Raw genomic sequence first — 17,212 nt, 5'->3', positions numbered from 1 at the left:
CCCCGGGGCCGCAGATGAACAGAAGACGCTCAGAAGATGAAAGGCTTTACTTGCAGTCCTCTCTGTCTGGTTGTGTCGCTCGCTCCCCTACTGGAAAGCCACCCTCTCCAGGATAACGTGAGACGCCCCTCGGATAGCCAAGGTCTCCCGCCATCAGAGACTCACAGAGCGGACAGGGGATCTCACCTCCCGACCCCTTCATGGGCTCTGATTCGGTCGTTCTGAAACACATGTTCCCGTCTCTGCCTGGAAGGCCATTCCTGCCATCTCAGCATAGCCACTCATTTATTCATACACTCATTCACTCATTCATTCATTCACTCTCTCACACACAGCCAGGCCCGGGCCTCAGTGCTGGGATACGTCTGCTGAAGGGGCGGATGCGTCATCCAGCTCAGGGTCTGGGGCGCAAATCCTCCGGGTCGCAGATGGTGCTGGAGTAGACAGAGGGAGGGAGCCCCTGATTCCGGAAGCTGTGAGCCCCGGCCCAGGCCTTGGTGGTCACCCCGTGCGATGGGCAGAGACACTGTCTCTCCGACTGCCACTCACCCCATCTGCACCCTGGCTGTGCAGAGCCTCAGCCTGGCCGTTCCACAGCCCGGATGAGTGGCGGGCCTGATGGGCCCGCCCCAGAGCCTTGCCTACTGCAGGTTCAAGGGGCACAGCAGCCCCTCCTGGGGCTGGGGCTGCCCTTCCCTGAGGAGCCTGGGGTGGGTCTCAAGCTTCCTGTTGGCACCTTGCAAGTTGCGGGCAAGTCTTCCCTCTCCTTGGGCTCCATAAAGTAGGGGTACTGACCTCTCAGGGTTGTCATGGTGATTAGAAGAGTTCAGGGCCTGGCCGGGGAGAAAGGGCCACCGTAGCGACTGTGGACACGACGGACACGGTCCTGTCCTCCCTGCCTTTGTCTCCATGGCATCAGGGACACTTCCCCGGCCTTAGCTGCTGAGAGCTGGTGAGGCTATCCCCACGCTGACGGGTAAAAGGAAAACCAGACGCCAGCCGCTACCTGGCAATGGACTTGTAAAACATGTGATTTTATTTGGAATGATTCTTCTAACTCACATAAACCTTATTTTAGAGTTTTCTTAGATCAGCATACATTTAGTGATACCTGAAGAAGGTTCTAGTTTAATGGGGTAGACAGACACAATCACAATGTATACTTCTGTCTTTTCCCCTTATGTTAGTTGTATATGTGTCTCTCTCTCCCCACTAAACTAGAACCTTCTTTAGGGACCAATAAAAGTCAACCATGATGCAAATTGTCCTCCTGTCCATCTATCCATCCACCCACCCATCCATCCTTCTATGTATTCATTCGCCATTTTGTTATCCATTCTTCCACTGGGCCATCTGACTATCCATTCTTTCAACTATCCAATTTTCCTTTCACCCATCCTCCCACCCATCCATCTACCCATCCATCCATCCATCCATCCATCCATCCTTCCTTCCATCCATCCATCCATCCTCCCACCCATCCATCTACCCATCCATCCATCCATCCATCCATCCATCCTTCCTGCCATCCATCCATCCATCCATGCTTCCATCCATCCATCCATCCATGCTTCCATCCATCCATCCATCCTTCCATCCTTCCTTCCATCCATCCATCCTTCCTTCCATCCATCCATCCTTCCATCCATCCATCCATCCTTCCATCCTTCCATCCATCCTTCCATCCAACCATCCTTCCATCCATCCATCCATCTTTCCTTCCTTCCATCCAACCATCCTTCCATCCATCCATCCATCTTTCCTTCCTTCCATCCAACCATCCTTCCATCCATCCATCCATCCATCCATCCATCCATCCATCCATCCTTCCATCCATCCATCCTTCCATCCATCCTTCCATCCAACCATCCTTCCATCCATCCATCCATCCATCCATCCATCCATCCATCCATCCACCTTTCATTAGTCCACGCATATCAGCTGCCCACTCTGGGCTACGCAATCACCCCTCAGGGTGATGTGCCAGGTGAGCTGGCTTCCTGGAGGTACTGTGGCACTGCCCCCAGTGGATACACCATGGCCCCAGGCCCGTGACCATCAAGTTCCACCCTTGAAACTGGAGCGTCCTGCAGGCAGTGATGGCTCCTGACCGTAATGGCAACCTCCTACCTGCGCCCATGATGAGGCCGGGGGCGGTGTCCTTGGTGTGCACAGTGCCTGACACGTAGGGGTTGTCGGCCCAGCGCAGATGCAGGTGCAGGTGGCAGTCCGGCTGTGAGGGGGAGAGAGGGAGCCACGGTCAGCACTTGGGAGGGAGAAGTGACCTGAGAAAAGGTAAGGCTGAGGCTGCATCCACCCCTGTGGCTTTTTGGCTGTGAAGGTAGGGCCAGGAGTGCTTCAGAGGGGTCGGGGGAGGGCAGAAGGAGGCTTGGAGGCTGGCGGCCAGGTGGGCTTCTCCAGTGGAGGGTTTTCCCACCCTGGGTGCTGGAGGGTGGGCTCCCCAACGTGGCTCCTGAGTGCAGAGCTGGGCTGCAGAACGGGACTCCGGGAGGGAGACTGCACGGTCCATGCCCACGTTCATTCATTCATTCATTCATCCGCCCAGAACATTTACTGGGGGCCTCTTAGGTGACCATGGTAGCCTGGGCATCGGGCAACAGCTGCGGGACACCCCGTAAGCCCTGCGCCCTATGGGAGAGGCAGGGGGTAAGGCGGGCACGCTAGAGCCCAGTTTACTCACGAGCATCAGTGCAACCCTGACGCAGCCCCGGCTGGTGCCCTGGCTGGAGGGGCAGAGACACTGGTTGTAATAAGACATCCAACGGCAACTCACGTTGCTGTTCCGCTGCCTCTGGGCCGGCACCAGTACTTTACAAGGTGTGCGTCACTGAACGCTCTCAACATCTGTACTATTATTCCTTCTGTGTTGATGGGGAAACTGAGGCAGGGTGCATTTAAGCAACTTGCCAGGGCAGTGGTGGGGCTGGGACCACAGCTGAGGCTGCCTGGTTCCAAAGTCCATGCTCTGAGCCCCGTGGCCGGTCTGGTACTTCCAGGCAAACTGGGCCAGCAGCCCCCAGAACGAGGAAGCACCAGCTGTTTCCTGCCCGGTGCTGCCACACCCCTCATCTGTCTCCACCCCAGCTGCCTGCAGCCCCACCCTCTGTCGAGATGGCAGAGGCCACAGCCTGCTCCCCTGGCTGGGGCTGGGGGATCCTGGGGGAACAGACGAGCTGAGAATGATGTGTCCTCTGGACTGACCTTCCCGAGTCTCCTCTCCCCTGGCCTCGGTGACTCAAGGCCACAATCCCTCTGTCACATGTCACATCCACAACAGACCACAAGGGCACGGGACAAGGCCCAAGGTCTCCGCACAGCTCCCTCCAGGCCACCGGACACGGCACCGGGCAGTGACCCGCCAGCCATTAGCCGGGGCTGCCTGTCGCCCACACCTCCAGGGTCACTGCAGAGCTCCACTGTCATTGCTATATTCTACTGTCTACCGAAATCCATCCGAGAGATGTTTTTTCTCTACAGTTCATGTTTCTTTCACACTTGCTTCTGGTCCGTGAATTGAGTATGTTTTATACAGATTATCTGAAGTTAAAAATGGAACCGATCAGTACGTTGTATATGGGCCTGGGTCAGATGCCACCAGGGCCCGATCCAGTGGGAGATGGGCTCTATTTGTCTGCACCAGAGTTTTAAAAAAATGTATTTGTTGCATCACATACTGTATGGTTCCACTGACAGGAAATGTCTAGTGCAGGGAAATCTATAGAGGCAGAAAGTGGATTAGTGGTTGCTCAGGGCAGGGGGTGGGATGGGAGATGGGGGGTAGTGACTAAAGGGTACAGGGTTTCCTTCTGAGGTGATGAAAATGGTCTAAAATGGACTACGGTGGTGGTTGCACAGCTCGTGAAGATACCAGAAACCACTGAATTGCACACCTAAATGGGTGAATCGTATGGGATGTGATTGGTACCTCAGTCAAGCTACCAAAAACAAACAAAATAAGAGGGGGCAAAATGAGCTGAAAGAGGCCCCTTCTGAAGCAGACTTGGTTGGGCTAGAGACCCTCCCCGGGGCAGCCGGGAGCCCCAGGCTGAAGATGGCAGGGCCCCGTGGCGGGGGGAGAGTCCCCATCCAGGAACACCTGGATTGAACGGGACAAACGACCCACCGTGGAAGGTTGAGCTGTCCCCCCTTCTGGATTTCTCTTGGTCTCTTACAGCTGACAAGCAGGTTGGTGACCTAATACCTGTGGTGACACCCTTCGGCCCCCTCGCCCATCCAACCACCAGGCACTAATGGCGAGGGCATGTCCAGGGGGAGGGGTGCCCATGACCTCTCTGAGCAGGGCCAGTCTCTACCTGCAGAAGGAAGCTCTACGGCAGGAGGAACAGGACCCTCGGCAGGGACGTGGCCCGCCCTCCTGTGGCACGCTCCCGGGCTGAGAAGGTCCGGCCCAGGCATGGCCCCGCTCTGGTGCCCCAGAGGTCCCGGGGGGCCAGGCGGGGCCTGGAGTGGCCAAGCTTCTGGGCTGGTCTCCCCAGGCCGCAACCAGCCTTTTCCACATTCTCTGATGCGCTGTGCACACAATATCCCTGTCTCTGCGTGCAGTGAACAGAGGAAGTCTGAGGCCGTGGCTCACAGAACCTGGCTGCCCCTCCCGCTCCCCAGCCCACAGCTGCTCTGTCCTGACTGCTGGTCGCCTGTTGGAGCTAGAAGTGGAACACTCCTCAGGGTTCCCTGCGGTCGGCAGTGGCCCACAGACAGAGCTGCAGTCCCCTTTGGCGCCGTGGAGGGCCACACAGATGCCTTCCAGCCGGTCCTGGAGCTGCAGCGGGTGCTCTGCTGGTATCTGACAAGCGGACGCAAGGCCCAGCCCACTGAGCTGAGCTGATAAAGGGCGTGGAAGGCCAGGCAGGGCTGGAGAGGCCGACGCCCAGGGCGCTGGGCACCTGCACACGTGACGGGATGGGAAGCATCGTGTGCCAGGCTGCTCTCGGGGTGTACAGTCAGACACGGCAGGGCCCCCCGAGCACACCCAGGCCAAGGGTGGGAAGACCTCAAGGACAGGCTGGCGCCCGGGGAGTCAGTGCTGAATGCCTCGTCCTGGTGGGGTGGCCCGGGTCCCTGCAGCGCTTGGGTGGATGTGATGCGGACCGAGCTGGGAGGCCCACACCGTCCCAAGGCTCCCCCTTCTCGGCCCCTCTACACGCAGGGGCCGGCTGGTGCTCTCAAGAGGCGTGTGGCAAAGCCTGCCGGAGGGCTGGAGGGCCACACCGCCAGCCGCCCCTGCCGGCCGCCCCACTGCTCGGCTCAGCCCGGATGCTGAGAGGCGTTACCACGGGCAGCAACACGAATGGGTTTTCCTTCTGAGCCCAGATGTCAACAGATGCAAAACCGTCTTCCAAGGGCCATTTCTCACCCTAACACAGGTCTGATCCACACTCATCTATTCCCTGTCACTGGGAGGAAATCTCCCCAGCCAGAGAGCTGGTCAAATGGCCCGGGAAAACCTTCACGACCCAGAGTTAAGAGAAAAATGGAAGACTCAGAAATCACACACGTGTCAGGATCCCACAGAGGACTTTTTAACGTGACTGTGAGCCGAAGGATGGACCAGAAAAATGCCCGAGGACCATTACTTCTGGGTGACGTGGTTACAGGTGTAACTTATACCCCTTTCTGTACATTTCTGCTTTTTCCAAGTATTTGGCAATAAGCAGGAATCACATTTCTGATGAGAAATAAAACCTCAAGTGTAGCTTGCCCTGTGCAGTTGGAGGCTGCGTGGCTGAGTGGACACAGAGAAGAAACCCAGGAGAAGGGCCACGCTGGTCCAGCCGGCATGCCCCCCGCCCGCTGCTGCCAGGTCTGCACACACAGCGTGCTGGGCCTCGGAGCCAAGGCTGCGATCGATTTCTGGCTTTTGCGCCCAGCTGGGTGTCCCGATACTTGTCCTCTGTCCACTGTGCTCGTCGGGCTCTCTGCGTGCCTGCCTGCAGCCACGCACTTACCAGCTGACCCCTACTTCTATTATTTCAAGGCCGGGACATAAATCTTGAAAGGTTATCTCCTCGCTGAGCTGCGTAATTGCAGACAAGAATCTATTCTTCGCGAGAACTTGCTCTGACAGATTAACATGGCTTAACTTTGTCGATGATGATACAAAAATTAGCCCTTTCACAGCAGTTTTTTTCTCAGAAGAGATTTTACAAGGGGCAGGTGATTAATTCTCCCCGGCGGTCGACAGGTGTTATTATCCCGTTATAAGCGGGAGGGGGGCTTGCGTAGCGGCCGAGCGCAGGTCCCTGGTCGGTGAGGTCAGGGAGCGAGGGACTGACACTGCCCAGGCCGAGGCTCTGCCCGGAGAGCACAGAGCCCCACCCCGGCCCTGGCGGGTGGTCAGTGGCTGTCCAGGCAGGGTGCCTACCATCTTCAGGGGCCCTGCAGAGATCCAGGCAGATCTCAAGAGGGCGGGATTGTTTGCTGTTTAGTGTGCTGATATATTCCCAACACCCAGAACAGTGCTTTGCACATAGTAGGTCCCCTTACGTGTTTGTTGAATGACTATCCCTGTGAAATAGGCACTGTTATTCTTTCAGTTACAGAGGCACAGCAATGGATGGGGGTCCTTGACTGTGAGGGGCTTCCGGTTGAAGCCAGGGGGAAATAGAAGTAAGTGTGCCTAGTGAAGCCTTCTCAGTGGAGGGGACATCTAGACAGGGTTTTCAGGTGTCAGTAGGAGTTTACTGAATAAGAAGAAAAGGGCATTCCAGCCCTCTCCACCCCCAAGGCAGTGAAGACACTGGGGCAGCCTACACTCATATTCATGTAGAAAGGCACCCTTGGAATAGCTGGACTGGCTTAGGGCTCATGACATTTGGGCTGTGTCCTGGCTCCCCCTCACTTATCCAGCCCCCCACTTCCACAGAGTGTACTTCCTGGTCCTTGACATTGGCCAACAGGGCTTAACAGATGCACAAGCAGGCTTGCAGTGTTCTTGCAATGTTTCTGCTCACTCTCTTGCACCTCTGCTGTTGCCTGAGAATGTGCATGGGCTGGTCCCAGAAGGAGGATACTAGATCCCTTCCTAAATCGACCAACCCCCAGGTGCATGAACGAGCCCAGCCTCTCACAGATCTCGAGAAGAGTGATTGCTGTTTGGGGCGGCTTGTTACACAGCACTGTTGTGGCAGGAGCTGACTGATACACTCCCCTCTCTGACTTCCAGTTAACTCTTCTGTAAAGCAAGGAGTTCCATGTGGCCCTCTCCACCACACCCAGAGAAATAGGTGGTTCATGTCTCCCAGATGGCCCTTCTCAGGCATCAGCATCTCTGACCCCTGGGTCCTGAGGTAACGTCTAGTGCCCACCCCGGGGAAGGTATATGCAGTGAGCAGGGCACTTACAGGCTTGCAGTTGGTTGGTTTCCCGTTCATGTCCGTGCTGGGAGGCCTCAGGTAATCCCAGTCTCGGCCCTTGCTGTAGGTTATAAGCGTCACCACCTTCCCGTTGACTTTTTGGTTCGCCAGAAAGACTCCTTTCACCCCTCGGACCTGGGACAGAAGTACAAGAAGGATGGCAAAAGCCTGCCCAGCCCCTTGCTAAGAGCTCTGTGTGCACGGCCTCACTTCACCCCAAGAACAGCCCAGAGCTGAAGCTGGAGGCAAGTGGGTCTGCGGGGGAAAAGGGACCAGAGACGCTGGCCTGAGCTTTGCCTGGGAGCAGGTACTGTCTGACCCCAAATTCCGAGTGCATTTCACAACACTGAGCTGTCCTCCCAGGTCCAGACCCCGGCTGTCGGACGGCGAGCAGAGCCCTGGTCCCCGAGGTGCCTGTGCATTTCGGTCACGCTGTCTTTAGCCGGAGCTCCTGATTCAGAGCCCTAGCCCCTCGCCTCCCTCCCAGTGGACCCACAGGGCCTGGACCCATGGAGTCGCTCTGGGCTTTCCTCCGGGGACTGCCTCAGCTCAGCCCCACACGCAGATGCCACACGCAGATGCCAGACTGTGAGGACGGGGTCCGTGCCGGCCCCAGCCTGCCCTGGATGGGGGTCGAAGTTCCCTGTGCCCCCTTGCTCAGGGTTTCTTGAGGGGCCCAGGGCAGTGACCACACACATCCCATCATCGGTTACTGAGTTCGCGCACAAGAAAGGGTCAGATATCAGCAGTCCCCAATTGTTCAACCTCCTGGTTCCACAGAAATGAACTTTTTCGGCAAGTTCCTTGGGCACGGAAGACTTGGACCCAGTCACCGAGGCCCGCTGGGGGCCCCCGTATGCCCGAAGCAGCTTTGCTGCTCTGTAAAGAGCAGGAAGCCAAGGCAGCTGAGGCTGCGTTGTGGGATTCACCTGAAGTTCCACGGCCAAGTGTGATGCCTAGGGTGAGAGTCATAATATAGTTGTTAAGTGCCTTCTACGTGGCGGGCGAGGGAATTAATGTACCGTCTCATTAAATTCTCAGACTCCAGGAGGTTGGTGCTTTCCTAAGCCTCAAGGCCAAGTGTCTGACAGGTGGGGAGCAGGCCAGGGCGGATCCCAGAGGTTCGGACGCTCAGTGAACTGTGTATGAACCTCCTGTGGCTGCTACAACAGGTAACAGGCAGAGGGGCTTAAACTACACACGTTGATCACGCTATAGCTCTGGAGGCCGGAAGTCCAACGCGGGTCCCATCGGGCTGAAAGCAACTGGAGTCTCCGGGGGAGACGCGTGTCCTTGTCTTTCCCCGTGTCTAGAGGTGCTGGGGTGCTTGGTTTGTGGCCCCTCCTGCTTCTTCAAAGCCAGCGGTACAGCATCTCCCTGGCCATTCTTCCACGATTCTGTGTGTTTTTCTGCCCTTCCTTCCACATGTGAGGACCCTAGAGATTGCAGTGGGCCCCATGGAGAATTCTGGAAAATCTTCCCATCTGCCGATTGCTATAACCTCAATCCCCCTTTGCCTGTGTCTTCTGCTAGGATGCTTCTCTCTGGGCTGGAGACCAGGGGTCTGGCCCTCACCTCCACAGACGAGGACTAGGGGATGGTCCTTCTGGGGGACAGCCCCAGGGGCAGGAGGACCGCAGCCCCTCCTCTCACTCATGGTGACATCACTCTGTCTCTGGCTCACCTGAGGCATCCCCACGGGGTGGGCATCTGGCCTGCTCAGTGCTGAGCCTAGATGTCTCCCCTGATGTCCTAAGGGCAGACACGTTGCTGATTTGCTTGCTTTATTTGGAAAGCGCTCTTTTATATCCCGACTGGTCTCCGTGAAAACACTCAGCAGCAAATAACATGGACCTTCCCATCCCAGAAGAGGTAGTAACAGGCCGCCCTGTTGGCCAATGTCAAGGGCCAGGAAGTACACTCTGTTTCCCTGGGGAGGGTGTGATCAGCTGAGCACTGGCTTCCGGCATGGATGTGCCCACGTCACATAACCGCCCCCGTCATAGCTGTGCTCACTTCCTGGGGGCTGCCGTAACAAAAGTATCACAAACGGGTGGCGGGGAGGGGGGGGGGCGGGTGGCTTAAAACAACAGAAATTTGTTCTCTCACAGTCTGGAGGTCAGAGGTCCAAAACCAAGGCGTTGGCAGGGCTGCCCTCCCTCTGGTCTCTCAGGGAGGATCCTTCCTCGTGTCTTCCAGCTTCAAGGGGTTGCAGGTGTTCCTGGGCTGTGGCCCCATCACCCCACTCTCTGCTCCGTCTTCACACGGCCCTCTTTCTTGTGTGTCTGTGTCTCCTCTTCTGATCCTTACCAGGACGCTTGTCATTGGTTTAGGGTCCAGCATGAGCTCATCTCAAGATCCTTCAGTTAAGGACAGCTGCAAAGATGCTTTTTCCAGATAAACTCATGGTCACAGGTTCCAGGGATTCGCTGTGGCTGTAGCTTTTGGGGGCCCCCGTTCAGCCCACTACAGTGACCGTCTCCCAGCTGTGGCCAGGGTTCCTCAGGGTCAGGGCACGAGACTGGAAGCCCCCTCAACCCCCTTCCTAACCCAAGCTCCAACACAAAGAGGCCCTCAGAAAAGGGGTGCCACCTTGTCTGGAACCAGGACTCATCCTGCAGAGGTCAGAGCTCACAGGCCCTTGAAAGCCCAGGCCTCTCGGGTCAGTATTTGCCCGTGACGTCTGGGATAAGACATTTTTCCTGGATCTGACATCGGATGAACGATAACCATGACAGTAATGGAATTGGGGCATGTGTAGAACTTCTAGGCCAGGCCCTTCCCATGCACTATCTCGAATCCACAGAAAAGGCACCTGCAGTGAAAACTGTCGAGAGCCTGCCAAGCACTGAGTTGGCACCAGGTGCTGCTGTATGTGTTTAACGGAAACGGAGGCCTCGAATTCACACAGCAACCCTCTGAGGAAGGTACTACTGTCGTCCTCATTTCACAATGGGGACACTGAAGCACAGAGTGGTTAAGTAATGTGCCTAAGGTCACACAGCAAACACATACCAGAACTGGGATTTGAACCCCGGCAGTGGGGCTCCGGAGTTGTGCTTGTAACCACTACCTGTGATCCCCATTAAGTGGATTTCAGAGAAGCACAGTCACTTGCGAGGGGGCCCAGCTTTGGATCTGACCACTGTGAACTCCCTCCCATCCCCACGGCCTCTCACTGCCTGGTCTTTGGCGTGAATCACTGTTCCCTGGCTCCTCAGCTGGCTAACTTCTGCTCAGTCTCAATTCGGTCTGCACCCCTTCCTCCAGGAAGTACTCCCTGACTTCCTCATGGTGTCTTCTAGAGGCTGACACACCAGGTGGGAGCTGGTCTTCCTGTAGAGTCCGGAGCCCTGTGAGAGGTGGTCTGCTCCTCCCTGTGTCCCGGGGGTAGGGCCTGGAGCCTGGTGTGCGGTACAGGGGGTACCGGGTATCCGCAGTGGGCCGTGGACGTTCCCGCCCGAGGTGCCCTCCTTACGTGTCGATTACACGCCTGTCCTGTGCGTAACTTTCAGCAAGCAGCAGTGAGCCCCAGGCTGTCCAGCTCGGGAAGTAAACCCTGACAAATGGGCTCTCATTGTAAACAAATGATTACATTCATTACTCCCTCGGTTCTGCTCAGCTGTTGACAACTCAAGGAGGAAGGCTGCAGCCCTGGCTCTGTCCAGGAGGACGCCTCCCACCCGGGTTGACACGCACTGATGCCCAAGGCTCAGCTCGCCACCCACGGGACACCCTCCCCAGCTCCGCAGGGACAGCAGAGCCTGGCAGGACCGCCACTGGCGTTTACTACGAGAACACACGGCCCCTGCAGGTAAGCCCACTGGCTGGGGGCTCCCTGAGGGCAGGGCATGAGGGAGGAATTTAAGGGTGAATGACCTACCGAGGGAATGCTGGCCAGGAGGATGGATGGAGCTTGGACCGACAGACCTGGGCCACTTCTGGTTTTTCGCTGACTTCTGCTCTACCTGGGCAGGTGGCTTGCCCTGTCTGAGCCTCGGGTTCCTTACCTGTAAAGCGGCTGAGGGACCCCCTCCCCGGCTCTGGTGTGGACAAGAACAGAGGAGGTGACCGTGAAAGGCCAGGTCCAGGCTGGGCCCACCGTGGGTGAGGGATTGACATTCACGGAATCCAAGTACAGGACGGTGCCTGGGTGTTTTCTCGCGGGAGGGAGCCCGGCGTGGGAGCCGGAAGCCCCAGTTCGGAGCCTCTGATCCGCCCCTCGGTGTCACGTGACAAGAGCAAGCGGCTTAAATGGGACACAGATAGGGGTGGGGCCCCAGGGAGGGCACAGGAGGTCTGAGGACTGCAGGCGGGGAGGCCTCAACCCCCAGCCTCACAGAGAGGAGCTGCAGGGCCAAGCGAGAGACAGAGGGAGCAAGAGACAGCCAGATGGACATGGGATACACAGAGGGGAGGGACAAGGAGACCAGGGCTGGGGCCAGGGAGGCCGCGAGGCCGGAGATGGACAGGGGAGGGTCCCAGCTTCTGTCACCTGCCTGTTTCATGCAGTGGCGTTCAGGGCAGGAGCCCTGAACAGATAACAGATGGTGATCGAGTCGATGATGGGGACCACAACCTGAACCCCAACTCAGCAGAATGTTATCCCCCCCAAGTTCCATTCTTCTCATTAGCAGACCTGTATCACACGGTACTCCATTACTGTTACTTGAATTTCATCAGAAAGAGCAAGTTTTCTCTCCTGTTCTAAAAGTACCTGCGTAGTACCCTTTTGACCGGCAAAGCCTAAAATATTTGCCCCTTGACAGAATTTTGGCAGGTCCCCGGGTTGGAGCAGTGGAGATGGGGAGGGGGGGGAAGCCGGGGGAGCGGGGGGAAGCCGGGACAGGGGTACCACCTGGCCCACCACAGCCCGCACTGCGGGTCCCACCTCGAGGATGTCGATGACCACACTCTCCTCCGCCTGCCGCGAGCTGCGCACGTCCCCCAGCACCAGCGAGTAGTGTACGCCGCGCGGGTCCGACTGGTAGAGGTTGTAGGTGTCGGTCTGGTACCACTCCTGCACGGCCACGAACACCTGGCTCTCGTCTGTGCTGATGACCTGCAGATCCTGGGGACGGCGGGGGAGCTGGGGTCAGAGGCGGGCTGGGGGCCCACGCGGGAGAGGGAAGCTGGCCTGGGGGGGAGGGGGATGGGGGGAGGGGTGAGCAGGCCTGGGGGGCGGGGCAGGCCTCAGGCCTGGCGGGAGCGAGGGGCTTGGCCACACCCCTCCTGGAGTCAGGCTGACCTAGATTCTCATCCTGGCTCTGCCCTCTCAGCTCTATGACCTTGGCCAAGTCCCTTTACCTCCCTGGGCCTCCGTTTTCTCACCTCCGAAATGGGGATGACGTTCCCACCCTCTATACTGGGTGGGGCGCAGTGACACCTCCTCCCATCTGCCCCTGCAGCGAGGAGGGGGAGCTTTCCTCCACGCACCCCCAGACCGTCAGAACGCAGCCCAGACCATCACCTCTGGGAGGCGCGGCGGCGTCTCCTCCCGGGCCCCTCCCCCTCCCATCCTGCGGATCAAGCCCGTCATCTGTCCGTTCCTTCATTCAACACGTATTCATTAAGAGCCTACTGTGTGCCAGGCACTGTTCTAGGCCCAGGGCTACACCAGGGAGCCCCGCTGGCCTCTGCCCTCTGGGAACGTACACTGGTGGGAGGGATGGATTAATTCACTGCAGACTCACGCCCAGGACCGCATCACCGGCCTGCTACGGGAGCTGCCCTTTGCCCACAGCTCCCCCTGGCCAGGCCACCGTCACCCCTGGCCCCCGCCAGGCACACAGCCAACAAGGCCCCCTCCCCCAGGGCACTGGGCTGCCCAGGGCCCTATGGGAGCCGAGGGCAGGCGCCTGGCCAGTAGGCAGGAAGGGGGCTGCCCTGAGTAGCCAAGGCCAAGGCCCCGAGCCTGGGGTCCACCTGGACCAGAAGGTCGGGCAGCTCCTGAGTGGGCCGGGCAGCCGTCTGGGGTGTCAGCGCCAGATTTTACAATTCAGAATTAAAAAAAAACAATTGAATAAAAAGGAAGAAGAAGACACCCAGGGCTAACCCTCGTTTCTCGTTTTCCTTTTCATTCCCAGCCAGCACCAACTACTGCATGGGAGGCGCGTGAAAAGGCATCCGAACAGGCCCATTTCAAAGCCATAAGGAGCTCTTCTGCAGCCTCTACTGTTTGCCTTCTGTCACTCCGAGACTTTTATTGCCCCTCTGGCAGTAGAGCTGCCAAGATCCAGGAGCTGAAGACGGATGGCGGAGGGAGGGGGCTGGCTACCACCCTCCGTCCCGCCCACTGCAGGTGGCGCAGTTTGGGGGCACACTTCCTTTTGCATTTCTCACCTGATGTTAGGGTACAGAGACAGGAAATGTTTCTCTTTCTCTAATAGCAGATGGGGTCCCTATTCTGTCCAGCCAAGCAAGACCTTCGATCGTGAGAAGAAGAGGCCGCCTGGGCAGGGCACAGGCTGGTGAAGGCCCCTTCCCCTCCTGCCTGCGCCCACCCACCCCCCCCCGAGCCATGCAGCCAAAAGAAGGGGCTTTGCAGAAAAGGGATGCAGTGCCGTGAAACACCTGCGATGCACCTCCCAACCAGGGGGAACCCTGCGGCACGAGCGGGGCGTTGGTCCGTGGCTGTAAATCTAACACACAGACATGGGTGGACCAAGCAGCTCACAGCCAGGGAGGGGTTACAGAGTCAGGGGTCTCAGGCCTGGCGGTCCCAATCTGTGAAATGGGACAGTAGGGTGGTAGGGCGTCTGAGGGACGCCTGTGAAACCTGGGAAGTGAGGTCATCTCTGCTTCTCTCGCCCACCTCCCCTCCTACTTCTCCATGCTCGGCCCCAGGCCAGGCTGCACTGTGTCCACTGGGATACTGGTCATTCTGCGGCCTCAGCAGGAAAAAGCCTTCCATCGGCCCGAGTTTCTGAGCTCATGCAGTGCCCGGCATTAATCACACGAGAAACAATCAGTATTTACTGTTATTGTATTAATTCCGACTTTGCTGCCCCCTCACCTGGGTAAATGTTTACTGTAATCCGGGAAACAAAGAAAAATGTGTCAAGGAGCAAAAGTTTCCTGTAGTGCTACCCCCAGAGAGACCTGACATTAACATTTAAAAATGTTTACTTCTGGGCTTTTTCCCAAGTGGGATTCATATAGTTTTTCATGTACGGTTTGCAGCTTTGCTCTTTCCCATTATATGGGGAGCATTTTCCTCTGTCATTAGCATTATTTATAAACAGCACTTTTATGACTGCATGGTATTCCCTTTTGTGGATGTACCGTATTTCATTGAATATTTCCCCACTGGTGAGCTTTTAGCATCTACAACATTATGCGCAAGACAGTCATAAACATTCCCAGACATAGATCTCTGCATCTCTGTATTTCCTCACCATAAATCTAAGAAGGGAAATTGCTGCATCGGAGAGTAGGAACATTTTTAAAGCTCTTGTTACGTGTTGTTCAATCATCGTCCTGAGAGTATACGTTCCTTCCCCACCAGCAGGGCTAGAGGGCGCTCATTTAACTTCATGCATTGAAACAGGCTTTTGAAAATCTTTGCTGATTAGAGAGTGATAAATAATATGCAATTTTTTTCTTAAATTTGCCTTTACATTATTCTTTTTGTAAAAAGTTAGAAGCAGAGACATTTGTTGACTCCATTTTTAAACAAAAGACATTAAAAGAATTACACATATGTATATGTGTTTGCATGTATGTATAGCTATATGGCCTAGAGAAATATGTGGAAAGAAACACCAGAGTTGCCAATGTTTGATATCAGGTAGAATTAGGTTTGATTGTAAGTAATAGAAACTGGGAAAAAAAGTGACTCAGATGAGATAGAAACTCATTTCTCACGAATGTAAAAGGGTCCAGAGATAGACATTCCAGGATGGAAGCTGGAATCACCAGGGACAGAGGCTCCTTCTGGGTCACCATTCTACTGTCCCATGATATGGCCCTTGTCCTCATGGTTCAAGATGATTGCTAGAGCTCTAGTCATCTTGTCAACATGCAAGGCAACAGGAGGGAGGCAGGAAAGAAGGAGAGAAAGGCTTGCCTTTAAAGGAGAACTCTGAGAAGTCTCCCAGATGTGACAATTCCACTTAATCTCACTGACCAGATTCTAGAAACAACCACATGTAGCTGCAAGGGAAGCTGGGAGATATAGTCCTAGCTGGGAAGCAATGCACCAGCTAAAATTTGGGGTTTGTTAAACTAAGATGAAGAAGAAAAACGAATATTGAGATGTCTCTAAGAGTTCCTACAACAGTTACGCTGAGGAATGAAGATGTGAGATTGGAAAGGAGGAATGGAGAGGTAAGCGGGTAGAAATGGTATATATTTGCATTATTCCATTAGTTGTAGTGAAAACATTTTAAAGAAGTAACTTTGGAAAGTTTAAAAACATTTTTAGCAAGCATGATAGGGGAAATTTCCCCATAGATTTTTACATAAACTCCAGGGAACAGCCAAATGAACGAACACCTTCACCAAATTCTTTCTTTATCTTTCTACAGTTTGATTATGATGTGTCTTGGTGTGGAACTCTTAGTGTTTATACTACTTGGAGCTCACCAAGCTTTTAAAGATATTTGTAGTCATGTCTTTCATCAATTTCAAGGCAGTTTTGGGCCACTATTTTTTCAAATAGTTTTTCTGCCCCTTTCTCTCTCTCCTCTCCTTCTGGGACACGCGTTATGGAATGTGTGTATTGGTCCACTTGATGGTGGCCCACAGTTCTCTTAGATGGTGTTCCCTTTTCTTCAATCTTTTTTCTTTCTGTTCCTCAGATTTCGTAATTTCAGTCGTCTTATCTTCAGGTTCTCTGACTCTTTCTTCTGTCTGCTCACATCTGTTTTGGGATCTCTCTAGTGGAGTTTCCATTTCAATTATTGTTCCTTTTAGCTCCAGAATTTCTTTTTGGCTCCATTTGTGTGTTCTATCTATTTTTTTGGTACAGGCATACCTTGGCGATACTGTGGTTTCAGTTCCAGACCACCACAATAAAGCAACTATCACAATAAAGTGAGTCACACAGATTTTTTGGTTTCTCAGTGTATATCAAAGTGATGTTTACACTATACTGTAGTCGATTAAGTGTACGATGGCTTTATGTCTCACGAAATGTACACACCTTAGTTAAAAAGTACTCTATTGCTAAAAAACGCTAACCATCATCTGAGCCTTCAGTGAGTCATAATCGTTTTGCTGGTGGGGGGTCTTGCCTCTCAATGTTGCTGGCTGCCCACTGATCAGGGCGGTGGATGCTGAAGGTTGGGGTGCCTGTGGGAATTTCTTTAAAGAAGACAACAATTAAGTTTGCTGCAACCACTCACCCTTCCTTTTATGAACACTTTCTCTGTGGCAGCAATGCTGTTTGATAGCGTTTTATCCCCAGTAGAACTTCCTTCAAAATTGGAGTCAGTCCTCTCAAACCCTGCCACTGCTTTACCAGCTAAGTTTATGTAATATTCTGAATCCTTCGTTGTCATTTCAGGAATCTTCACAGCATCTAAACCAGGACTAGATTCCATCTCAAGAAACCACTTTCTTTGCTCATCCATAAGTAGCACCTCCTCATTCCTTAAAGTTCTCTCATGAGGTTGCAGCAATTCAGTCCCATCTTCAGGCCCCACGTCCAATTCTAGTTCTCTTGCTCTTTCCACCACACCTGCAGCGACATTCTCCATGAAGTCTTGAGCCCCTCAAAGTCATCCATAAGGGTTGGAATCAACTTCTTCCAAACTCCTGTTGATATTGATACTTTGACCTCTTCCCAAGAATCACAAATATTCTTACTGGCATTT

The 17,212-nt window shown here is 54.8% G+C and overlaps 1 protein-coding gene across 1 annotated transcript in view; it reads right to left on the bottom strand.

The window, feature by feature from the left end:
* SORCS2 (sortilin related VPS10 domain containing receptor 2) overlaps positions 1-17,212 on the bottom strand; it is a 477,363-nt gene that overhangs the window by 45,806 nt on the left and 414,345 nt on the right. The window contains exons 9-11 of the mRNA XM_060147451.1: positions 12,286-12,465; positions 7,383-7,529; positions 2,131-2,233 (exon numbers count right to left, since the gene is read on the bottom strand). Coding sequence (XP_060003434.1) covers positions 2,131-2,233; positions 7,383-7,529; positions 12,286-12,465 — 430 coding nt within the window. The remainder of the gene's footprint in view (positions 1-2,130; positions 2,234-7,382; positions 7,530-12,285; positions 12,466-17,212) is intronic.

The sequence above is a fragment of the Lagenorhynchus albirostris genome, chromosome 4 (assembly GCF_949774975.1).
Source record: "Lagenorhynchus albirostris chromosome 4, mLagAlb1.1, whole genome shotgun sequence".
Taxonomy (NCBI): Eukaryota; Metazoa; Chordata; class Mammalia; order Artiodactyla; family Delphinidae; genus Lagenorhynchus; species Lagenorhynchus albirostris.
Note: the sequence above shows the minus strand (reverse complement) of the source record. Positions and strands in the feature narration are given on the sequence as shown.